The sequence below is a fragment of the Bubalus bubalis genome, chromosome 7 (assembly GCF_019923935.1).
Source record: "Bubalus bubalis isolate 160015118507 breed Murrah chromosome 7, NDDB_SH_1, whole genome shotgun sequence".
Lineage (NCBI taxonomy): Eukaryota > Metazoa > Chordata > Mammalia > Artiodactyla > Bovidae > Bubalus > Bubalus bubalis.
In genome coordinates this window covers 33,348,461-33,361,374 of record NC_059163.1, presented here as the reverse complement: position 1 = coordinate 33,361,374, position 12,914 = coordinate 33,348,461, and the positions used below count along the sequence as shown (strand labels likewise).

The 12,914-nt window shown below is 37.2% G+C and overlaps 1 protein-coding gene across 1 annotated transcript in view; it reads right to left on the bottom strand.

Annotated features, from left to right (window-relative positions):
• LOC102406367 (transmembrane protease serine 11E) overlaps positions 1 to 12,914 on the bottom strand; it is a 60,103-nt gene that overhangs the window by 36,976 nt on the left and 10,213 nt on the right. Inside the window, exon 2 of the mRNA XM_006078731.4 lies at positions 2,767 to 2,891. Within this exon, the coding sequence (XP_006078793.1) occupies positions 2,767 to 2,891 (125 nt within the window). The remainder of the gene's footprint in view (positions 1 to 2,766; positions 2,892 to 12,914) is intronic.

Sequence of the window (12,914 nt, the reverse complement as noted above, 5' to 3'; positions counted from 1 at the left end):
ATCTAACTCCCAAAGCACACATTTTCATGATACACTGCTTCTTGGAATGGAGAAAACCAAACTCACTCACTGAAGCTATAGGAGAAATCTCTAGTTATGCATGAGAGCTATCAGGAAAAAAAAAACAAAAAAACAAAAAACAAAAAACACGACTTTACCAGATCATTCTGGTCATTCTGAGGATTTATTGGGATAGAAAGGGAAGCCACTGGTCAGACTTGGACAAGACCTGGGGAAAGAGTAGTGATTTGTAAAGGAGATGGATGGTGCTGAACAATCAAGCTCTCCTAAGCATTTGCCACCTAAGTGAGGGTCTAGGGAGGATTTTCCTTCTTCCTTTCCTGGCCCTGAATGGCCTGTGTGACCTGAAATGCAAACAGATCACAATATACACAATTTCAAGTATGATTTTTAATATATTGAAATAGGGACCAACTGTTTACCTTCAGTCTAAAGCTAGGTCCAAGACTCGGCATTTCTAACAAGCCCCTAGGTTCTGCTGATGTTGCTGGTACCAAATCACACAATGAATAGTAAGGTTCTAAAAAAGAGGTGAACATACTCTTCTATATCCTTAGACTTGTTTTTTTTAATTATTAGATTGAATTATTTGAAAGTGCCATTTATATAGGTTAAAAATGGTCAAATATCAGCAATTTCATATGCTACAACTAAATTAACAAATTACTATAATCAATATTTTAATTTGCCTGATAGAGTCAAATAGGTTGCTAGGTGTCAAAACACATTTGCAGTTGACAGAATTATATGGCATGTGTAGTTGATGAAAAATATCAGAGTGTTAACAGAAAAGTAAGAAAAATGAACATGAGTTGGCTAATAATATTCTAACAGGAAATTATTCATTGTAGGTGATTCTATAACCCACAATGACGTTCATAGGAGACATACTGCTATTGTTCAAGTTACTGAAGAGATAGAAACATAGTCCCAAAGGCCACCAGACACAAACTGTACACACAGTTCTATGTTGCCTGGGTTTTATGCCAAAATGATGTTTTTCCAAGTCTGATCATCTCCATCTTTATCTGCCCGTTTCTACAGTAGATTTGTTTAGCTCACTTTGGTTCTCTAGGCATGCCAGCTCCTAAATGCTCATGTGCTTTATCTACTCTGTTCTTATGTTACATCTGTAAACAGAAGATAGGGGACAAATATGACAGCAACACACATCATAACAATCACTATTTATTCAGGTGTATTGTGTGGGCAGTGGAAGTTGTGTGTTCCACATCACTCAGATGATCATCCCAACAATAGGATATATAGGAACAGGGCACTGAAGAAATATTACCAGGTTGTTATTGTATGTGTATGAGTAAAATTTGTAAGCTTTATAATACATGACTTGGAAAGAGCAAAGGAGAAGTACTAAGGAAAATTTTCTCTCACTGAAGTAATGAGATCCTTAACATTACTAGGAATTCCTTGTTAAGTCAGACAAGCCTAAATATGCTCCAAGAAAATATCATAGGTATGATTAATTCATTTTCATCATTCAGCATTCAATAAACATTAATTATCTAACATGTGCTGGGAACTTGCTAAGTTCTAGAAATACAAAAGTGCATAAAACATAGTCTTAGACATCCATAGAAATGAATAATGATGTTTGCGGCATAATGAGACTTAGTATATTCAGAACAGAGCTATAGAATTATAAAATTATTTTAGCTATTCTTTTTATATTAAAAACATGTTTCAGAGAAATTATCAAAATGCAGATACTACAAATTCAAAGACCTGCATGTAGGCAAATTCTATCCCCCCTTCAAAAAAATCTTTAAATACTTTTTCTTTAAATTTCCCAGAAATAATCCACCTTGTTTAGGAAATGAAGATTGGATTTGTGTCTGTTAGCAGAAGATAACCAATTTACAGATCACCATCTTTCTTCATAGGAAAGCAACTTCTTCAAATTCCCAATTAAATTACAATCATGTGATTAGGTTTTTGGTTACAGGGCCTTAAATATCAATGCATTATCTAGTCACTAAGGGAGATATTAAACCAATAGATCAAAATGGAGTCAACTAATTAAAACCTGAGACAGAGTAAGAAGGAAACTTCAAAAGGGTTGTTATGCCCTGGAAAAACAGTTCTGAAGTACCCTGGGGACTTTTCTAATAACAGAAAAGTGTTCATGGTTCATCTAGCAGGGAGGTACCTGATTACCACAGAGTGAACTTCTTTATAATTAACATTTTCAGCATATCCTGTCTTCTTTAATCACTTGCAATATATCCCAAGATGATTTTAAAATAATGACAATAGACATTTATTCAACATATACTGCCATAAGCACTTTTCCAGCTTACTAGTACAGAATAGAGCCTACCAGTTTATAATCTCTGACTGTATAATTTATTGAACTGTAAGGATTTCAATGAGTTGGAGTTATTTTAAATCAAGATGATTTAAAGCCCTATGACCTCAAACTTCTCCAAACATTGGACTCTACCTTTCCTATGGTTTTCCCATAATTAAGACTTGATTATTGCTTGTCAGTGAATATGAAAACTAGCATGGTACTCCCAGCAGGAAGCATTGCTACATCAAAGATTGAAGAATCTTCCTTGGCTTGTGCAGATTAAATGAGTAACAAGGCAGGTAAAGATCCTTTTGAACTATCCATGCGAACAAATTATGGTAATGAATGAATAAGCCTGAGACAAATCAAAACAGAAATGTAGATCAGGAAATATTTGAGGTAAATCACATGATGCCAGGGCAACCCATACTTACTGTATCTTGCATAATGAACGATGAGTCCAATGCACACTGCCAGGACAATTAAGGAAATAAAGGTGATGAGGCCGACAACCCAGGGCTCCAGACAAGCCCTCTTCCTGGCCCTCACCACAGATGACCTGAGAAAGAAAGCAAACGGATGGATTATATTATAATGTACACCACATCCACTCCTTAGGTGAAACAGATATTCCTGGGGAATTAATTCAGGACACTCAGAAGGAAGAGTACTGTTTTGATTTAAAACATACCCCAATCCCAGGCTGCTGAAGCCATTCCTGGCTCTGGTTGCCTGACTTTAGGCAGGTAATTTGATTTCTCTGTGCCTCAGTTTCCTTGCTCAAAAAATGAAGATGATAACGATAGCACCTGTCTCAGAGGATTATCATTAGGGATTAAATGAATTACTGTAGGTAAAGTGCCTACAACAGCGCCTAGCATGTAGCAAGTGCAATGTAAGAGTTCGCTATGATTTACTGAGCCGGTCACATGCAAGATACTTTCAGGCACTGTACAAGCTATGAAAATGTTTAAAGCCTATTTCCATCATATAATTTTAAATGGCCTATGATACATGCTAGGGTTTCCCTGATGGCTCAGTGAGTAAAAAATCTGCCTGCAATGCAAAAGACACGAGATGCAGCTTCAAGTCCTAGGTCTGGAAGAGCTCCTGGAGAAGCAAATGGCAACCCACTCCAGTATTCTTGCCTGGAAAAGAATTCCTCCCATGGACAGAGGAGCCTGGTGGGCTACAGGCCAAAGGGCTGGAAAGAGTTGAATTCAACTGAGTGACTAAACACACAGACCACCAGGGAACTCCCTAAATCCTAAACTTTTGGGCTTCACAGGTGGCACTAGTGGTAAAGAACCTCCTTGCCAATATAGGAGTAACTCAGTCTCTGGGTCAGGAAGATCCCACAGAGTCAAACACGACTGATGTCACTTAGCATGCACATGATATATGTTATAGATTGAACCATATCAGGTTCCAGGCAAAGCTCCTAATTCTATTCTCGTAATATTTTTCTGAAACAAACTTCGAGGATACACTAGATAACTTCTAGGATAACTCTAGAAAAGAACCAGAGTTCTTTTCTACAGAGCCAGAGTGTTTGAACTGATGTTTACCTCTAAACTTCAGCAATGCTGCAGAAAATCCCCTCTGCATGCAACTTCCTCAACCTCTCCCATTTGTTCTGCTTTCAAAAATATGTTACTGAAAAATGCTGATCAACCTGCTTTTTGTTTGATTAGTAAAGTTACCATTCCCTTGTGTTACAATAGCTTCTAAACAAACTCAAAAGTTAGAGAAAATGAAAAGTCAGAGTGGGCCAAGTTGTTGAATCATGATGCTGTTATTTTCGATTTCTTGGGGCATTTATCATGCTGGTAGAAACAAGGCATGTGTTCTTGTCTACACAGAAGCCTGGTACATGAGAATTAGGGGGAAAGGAGAGGGTTATCCTGGAAGGTGGATTCATAATAAAGAGAATTCCAAGCCCAACCCTTTCCTTACCAACTTGGACAAGTTATTTAGACCCTGAACTAAGTTCCTCTATCTGGCAATAAGAGACAGGTCACCCACTGTCTAAAGCACATGGTTGACTGTAGGACCCTGAATGAGATCACGAATGTGAAAACTTCTTGAAAATTGTGAAGAATTTTACAGTAAATAATTGTTGCTTACAGAAACCAAGGGGACTCCATTTCCTGGTGATTCAGGACTTGTTTAGTCACTAAGTCATGTCCAACTCGTTCGTGACCCCATGGACTGTAGCCCGCCAGGCTCCTCTGTCCATGGGATTTCCCAGGCAAGAATACTGGAACGGGTTGCCATGCCCTCCTCCAGGGGGTCTTCTGGACCCAGGGATTAAACCCACATCTCCGCATTAGCAGGTGGATTCTTTACCACTGGGCCACCAGGGAAGCTTGATACAGGACTGCTTCTGCTGCTGCTAAGTCGCTTCAGTCATGTCCGACTCTGTGCGACCCCATAGACGGCAGCCCACCAGGCTCCCCCGTCCCTGGGATTCTCCAGGCAAGAACACTGGAGTGGGTTGCCATTTCCTTCTCCAATGCATGAAAGTGAAAAGTGAAAGTGAAGTCATTCAGTCGTGTCTGACTCTTAGCGACCCCATGGACTGTACCCTACCAGGCTCCTCCGTCCATGGGATTTTCCAGGCAAGAGTACTGGAGTGGGGTGCCATTGCCTTCAGAAGTGGTATAATCGGTCACTGGCCGATTATAATTTGGTCGCTGGCACACCTTCATCCCATCTTGACTCTGTGTCAATGTCCTGTTCAGTGGGAACACTGTCACAGGAGCCAATAGTGTCGTCACTACAGACCTCTGCCCCTGCTGAAGTCACTGGGATGTAGTGAAGGCTCCAGGGATCTACTTGGTCTCCGTCCTTGGTTCTGTGATTTCCCCATGGGGCTGTAGCCAAGGAAACTTTATCTTCCTCTCCCCAGTCTCTTCCATCTCCAGTTTTCCTTTAAGTGGGATTCCAAACACCTGTTCCTAGAATGACGATTACTGAAGTATAAAAAGACTTCTCCACTTGTGCAAATTTGTTATGTGAAGATGTGCCTAAGAAGCTTATAAACTGATACCTGTCCCTCCATCCCTGAATGCTTGCTATTCACTTGTTGCAGAAGAAAGGAGATGTGTACAGCAGACGTAAGCAAAATGTTAGAGGGAATGTTCAGAGGGAAAGGCTTCATAACTAATTTCAACACGTGCCAGATGAATATAATTTGTAATTGTAGGAAACAATTGATATAATCATAAATGAATGTGTAAAATTGTGAAATATAAGACAGAAGTTATATTTATTGTACAATAACTTTTCATTGAGATAGAAAATTTTAAAATGCAGCCACTAAATTTATGAGGTAGTATTTACCTGTATCAGCATACAAAAGACCAATGAACTATTTTAATGAAAAAATGTTGCAGAATAATATGCATCCTATGTTTGGCTTTTGTAAATGTTAATAATAAAAAATACATGTGTGTGCATAGAGAAGTATATAGTATATTACAAAACCACAAAATTTTTAATAGTCAGAAGTGAAATAACAAAAGTGAGCAACTTTTAATTTATGTATTTTTTATGATGGATTCTTTTTAAAAGGAAATATCATGGCTTTCAAATTAAATGACAAAAGAAACTAAGGAGGACAGTTATACATGTCTTTTTAAAAAAAATTTTGATTAGAGTGTAGTTGCTTTATAATGTTGTGTTAGTTTCTGCTGTACAGCAAAGTGAATCAGCTATATGTATACATGTATCCCCTCCCTCTCGAACTTCCCTCCCATCCTCCCCACCCAATCCTCTCTGGGTCATCACAGAGCACTGAACTGAGCTTCCTGTGCTATACAGCAGCTTCCCATTAGCTAACTATTTTACACGTGATAGTGTATATATATCAATGCTACTCTCTCCATTTGTCCTACCCTTTCCTTCCCCCACCCATGTCTACATGTCCATTCTCTACACCTGCGTCTCTATTTATGCCATGCAAATAGATTCAGCTGTACCCTTTTTCTAGATTCCATATATATGCATTAATATACATGTCTTTTTATGGAGTTCCTATCTCTAACTTGTTTGAGATACTACTGCATCTTCTGTTCCTCTCTCCCACCTCTCAAAACTATTTTAGAGATGCTCTGTCTTTGGTGGCTTTGAGGGAAATAATAGGGATAGCATAGAATAAACCAAGAGAATCCATTAAAAACATTCTGAATAATTAAGAGAGTAAATTTTTGATTCTGACCACCAGCTTATTTATTGTACAGTGTGATACCAGAAGATTCTATTCTCTCCCTTATTTTCTACATATGAAAGACAAGGATAAGAACTACAGTCCCTTCCTAACTTGATACGCTCTTAGAGAGAGAAATGATAAAATATTTTATTACTTTGAGTTGCCAAGTAGAAAATCATTGTACAAATAGTAAGAATTACTATTATCATTATTTTAATTATTAATAATAATGGCAATGGCCATATTACTGAGATTTTGTCATTGGAAACATCTCTTCCCTTCCCTGTATGGCATTGCTTTTCAAACTGATTAACCTTGTTTCTTAATTACTTTTTGGTTTGCTCTCTCTGCAAGTGGTTCAGTGTTGAATTGCTCCAAATTAGATGTAGTAGAAATGTGCTAAAAAAAAAAATAGAGGTATAAATCTATTTTAAGTATTAACAGACACCTGTGTAACTAACCCCTTCCTGCACATAAACCCTTGTCCAATTATGATTGGGGTCTGTTGAAAATTATGTGAACCTCCTCATGTAAAACTACCTTCAGATAGACTAGATAAATTCTAATAGCTTCAGTGGTATCAAGTTTCTTTCTTCCTAAATTTTTCTTTTCAACTGAGGACATGTTTAACTAGACAGTGAATGTAACAGGTGAATATAGCAGTTAAAATATGGTTATATATGTGGCAAAAAATATGGTTTTATATATAGGGGTAAAAAACCCGCCTGCCAATGCAGGAGACTTAAGAGATTCTGGCTCGATCCCTTGGTCAGGAAGAGACACTGGAGAGGAAATGGCAACCCGCTCCAGTGTTCTTGGAGAATCCCAAGGACAGAGGAACCTGGTGGCCTACAGTCCATAGGGTCACACAGAGTGGAACACGACTGAAGAGACTTAGCACAGCACAGCATATTTTTATAAGCCCCAAATTGCCAGAAGGCAAGCCCAGAGTTGCATTATCATGATCACCTCTTAATGTGTCATTTTCTAGAATAGTATAAAAAGAAAAGCAGGAGCATTAACAAAAATGTGAGGGGGGGTGGGGAAATGTATTTATACTATTGCAGATAAACCTCATGGCAAGCATTGGAGAACCATACGACAAGCCTCACAGTGCTTCACAGGGAAGTTTACCAAAACAAATGCCAATGTAAAACTACCACCATGGACTGATTAATAATGGATATTGAACTTGCTCTCCAGTCTCTGTAAGGGTGGTGGTGGTTTAGTCGCTAAGTTGTTTCCAACTCTTGCAACCCCATGGACTGTAGCCTGCCAGGCTCCTCTGTCCATGGGATTTTCCAGGCAAGTGGGTTGCCATTTCCTTCTCCAGGGGATCTTCCTGACCCAGGAATCGAACCTGGATCTCCTGCATTGCAGGCTGATTCTTTACCGACTGAGCTATGAGAGAAGCCCCTTCTGTAAGGGTAAGCAGTGCTAATATTCTTAGCTGGAATGTTTCATCTGCTCAGTCCAGTTGAACTGTTTTGAATGAACATGTGCACAATGTCTATAAAGCTGGTGATCTCAATACATTATTAACTACTTAAGCCACAGATCAGCAAAGTTTTCGGTGAAGGCCGCGTAGTAACTGCAGGCTTCCCTTGTGGTTCCCCTGGTAAAGAATCCTCCTGTAATGTGGGAGATCTGGGTTCGATTCCTAGGTTGGGAAGATCCCCTGGAGAAGGGAAAGGCTACCCACTCCAGTATTCTGACCTGCAGAATTCCATGGACTGTATAGTCCATGGGGTCACAAAGAGTTGACAGGACTGAGCAACTTTCACTTTCACTTTCATAGTAATTTTAACAGATTTCTGTGAAGGTCCCATAGTAGTAGCAGATTTCTGGATTTCTATTGCAACTAGTCAGCTATGCCATTGTAGTTTAAAGGCAGCTACAGCTAATATAAACAAAAATGAATATGGCTGTGTTCAATAAAACTTTATTTCTGCACACCGAAATTTGAATTTTGTATAATTTTCACTTATAAAATTTTTTTATTCATTTCAACCATTTAAAAGCTATAATTCTTAGCTCAAGCTCTGTACAAAAATAGATGGTGGGACAGGTTTGGCTCTTGGGCCACAGATTATTGATGGCTGTTGTAAGCACCATCCTACAAGTCAATGTTAATTGTGTTGAGAACTTACAATAATTGCAATTTTTGGTCTGAACTACATGGCAAATCTAATGTAACATGTCTCTAATACCATTACCACTGACCTTGTTTTGACAAGTCTTACTAAAACTCATCATACAGCTTATTTCCTTAATCTCTAAATCATTGTCTATTACAGTAAGCTGTTCTTCTGGAAATGATAGAGCCAGTGACTGAAACCACTTGAAATCCAAGTTGGCCTCAGTTGGCCTGGCATTCCCCTTCTTCCCCATGAGCTTTCTGGCTGTTTGTCTTTGCTTCTGCTGCCTCCTATATAGAGTAATTTAGAGTTTGTATTTTGCTTTCGTCATAGATGCCTCTGTATACATAAGATTCAGTTCAGAAAAGTCCCCTCCACTTCAGTAAATTTTATTCACCCCTAAGTGTCACATCAGAATATACATTTTGAGTTCCCTTGAGGATAGTGTCTGAGCCTTACTTATCTCTATTCTCTGACCACTCTGCTGCTCAAGATACATTCACAGAGGGAACTGAATAGAAGTTGATTACTCCAAATTGAACTGATCATTTGTCAGTACCACAGTATGGGTTTCAATCTCCTGTCTTTCACAGCACTTCTGGATTGCCTCAGTCTTACACACAAAACTGGAATACTACACACAGGAAAAGATAAGTCAGTCATTATGAAGACTATTTACTATTTAAGTAAAACATGATTTTCATAAAACACTTTAATGTAATAATTAAACTTTTGGTTAATATAATATGTTTATTTTACCTGTTTAAAATATATAATTTTCCAACTGTGATTTTATCTATCTACTGTTAAGTATTATTGTAACACAGAAAAGTGATATTAAAATAAGGGGACAATAATTTCAGGAGACATATATTATTTGGGATCATTAAATGTCTGTACATAATTACGATATTCAAACAAAAGCATAAGGAAAGATACCATGATGAAGTAACAGCATAATCCCTTATGATGTTCTCATGCTCATGTTCAGTCACTAAGTGGTGTCTGACTCTTTGTGACCCCATAGCTGCCTCTCTGGCTCAGTGGTCAAGTCAAGAATCCCCCTGCCAATGCAGGACACATGGGTTTGATCCCTTGGTTGGGAAGATCCCCTGGAGGAGAAAACAACAATCCACTCCAGTACTCTTGCCTGGAAAATCCCATGGACAAAGGAGCCTGGCAGGCTACAGTCCATGGGGTCACAAAGAGTCGAACACAACTGAGCATGCAACTTATGACATTATCAGTTCCCTCAGTCAGTGCTTCAGTTTTAAAATATCAATTGATAAATATTGATTCAGGTTTTATTTTATATTTAGCTCATTTCTCTACATCATAGAGTGTGCCTGCTTGTTTAATCCACACAAATACTTCAGATACTTTGTGCTTTGTGAAAGACTTGTATCCACAGGTACTGGTGAGATCTTCAATCTTATGAGATTAGAGTCTTACTATAAACTAGAACGACACTATTAAAATATCCAGGGTGGAACTAAAATTTTGTATATATGTTTGCATTGCCATGTTTTTTTTTTTTAAGAAATACAAATGCATTACTCCTTATAAAGTTACAAATAACATGTTTGTGTTGCGTCCACTGTTATACGAATATACATATAAATTATCTGATAGCATCAGCCAGCCCCTTGGACTGAATTATGTATGTATTCCCTACAATAATAACTATGAATAGTTCTCAAAGAGAAGTTACAGTCATAACAAAGTAGTAATCTAATTTCTAGACAGTTGTTTTCATTTTCTTTTTATAGCACCAAGATAAATGATGGGAAGCTCATTGTTTTTATTATAAATGTTTTTATTTATATTCTATCTTGTTCTAGATTGATTTAAGGTACCCCCATAAAGATGTATGGGTTTCTCTGGTGGCTCATATGGTAAAGTATCTGCCTGCAATGCAGGAGACCTGGGCTCAGTCCCTAGGTTGGGAAGATCCTCTGGAGAAGGGAATGGCTACCCACTCCAGTAGATATATACTTACATTTGTATAATCATTAAAGTATATATAGTATTAAATTACATTACTATATGGTTTTATTTAAAGATGCAGGAAGAAAGTAAAACATAAGTGAAAACACAAAATGAGACTAATACTAAAACTACTTATCATAATTCCCCTTCTGGATACTTCCTTAAGTCAGACCACAAAATTTGAAGCTTTCTAGCAGCCAACTCAAAAACAAAACAAGGAAAACAAATAAACCCTGTCCATGTACATTCTTCATAGTACCCATAAGATAAAACCTGAACAATTATTTGGCTGCAGTGAAATTCTTTTAGATTCTAATAGAATACTCGGTAATGTCATGACCAATATTCTCCATAATATTCTTAGCATAGAAACAAAAATTAGTTTTATAATAATCTTAATATGTTCCTCAATACTGGAAAATAGCACCAATTATTATTCAATGAAAACAATTTTATGTGGGGGGGGCAGTGTGAAATTATTTATATCAAGCTCTAAGATAATTTTTTATCTAACAACACTTCACTAATTATTGAAATGGCTCTGTGTGGCATTTTCACATTATAAAGAAGCTAAAAGTTATTAAAATCATAGACATAAGAATACAGTATTACTGAGTGCAGTAGTAAATTTTTAATAAGCATTGTATTACTTAATACAATAGTAAGTTTTTAGTAAATGTTGGAAAAGACAGAAAACCCTACCACTAACTGTTAACTTAGACAAAACCCATAGCTTAATGATTCTTGTATTTAACTGACCATAAAACTCAAGTGATAATATCTTTCATCCTGCCTACATTAAAAGGAATTTGTGATTACACATGTGGTATCATCAGACTTTTTTGGACACTTGTTATTATATAAGCATTAATGACAATTCAACCGTAAGGAATGTCTCTGATCTCAACTGTGTTTTCAACTTGCTCTTTATTAAGTTCCCAGCCAGATATGGTATAGCACAGGAAACTACAAACTGAGATTTAGGTTGGCACTCTGCCTGACCTCTAGAAATTTATAGTCACAGATAGGTGGGATACAAAAATTTAAAGATCATATTAAGTAACTAGATATGGGTCTTTATACTTATAAAGTGAGCTATTTTAGTCCTTAATTACAGTAACATATTTGCTTTATTTTCTTCAAACTTTCCAGGTCAACATAGTAAGTCAAAATGACCTGAGTAGGCAATTTTAAAGGCAGCAGTTTCACACAGAAATGTTGAGACATCATTGCAACTAGCCATAGGGAATTGTATGCACTTGAAAATGTGGAAGAAAAACAAGCATCAACTGGGAATGCATGAGTAATTTTGGCAGGAGTATCAGAAGAAAAAAATGATTGAGCAAACTGACCCAGAGACATTCTTGAAGCTGCTAATGCACAGCACTGACTTTCAGAATGTTTTGTAGCGTTAGATGTCCTCCTACCACATCTTTCCCATGACTTTGTCTAGATGCCTCTCATAACAGTTCACACGATGTAGCAAAAATAACTCTGAACTGAAAGACCAGTGACCTGTGTCTCTGTATTAGAGCTTTTATTTAAGAACTAAGTCCTTTCATGTAAGTTTTTTTCAGATGAGAAATCTGAGAGCAAATTCAACATCCCAGAAGTTCCAGCAACCCGTAATTCCCAATTTAAATGATGTTGAATATGCTCTCATTTTCTTCATTTGTAGGAAACATTTGGAATTTTAATTGATCTACATATGCTTTAGTTTCCACCAAAGCTAGTGTTCCATGCCTCAAATAACCTAAGAAATGTTCAACATTATTACAATTAAAATTTACAATTTTCTAAGCAATCAACTTTAGCATAATTTTTCACACGTATCATTTTTCTGATGGATGATGCCAGATTATTTGGCATGGTCAAATGACATGGTCAATTGAAATAATCTGAGTTTTATATGAGAAAGTCATAAAGTTTCTTGACTACTTACATCCTAAGCCAGTTTTGAAAGTCCCAAACTTGTAAAATTGCATTTTGTACAAATCACTGATGGGCCTTAAAATTAGAATGTGCCAGCTGGAACATGTGTTAAGACTCTGTGGTGTCCTCCTCATTGTTGTTTCCCTGGCAAGCACTGTATGCCATATACAAAGAATCCCTTAGAAAATCTAGTTTATGTACATAATAAAACCCATATGAATTAATTTAACAATGAGGAAGAATTGGAAAATGTATGGATTCTGTTAATGTTTATATTATTCTTACAAAAGTGGGATTTTTGGTTAGTGAA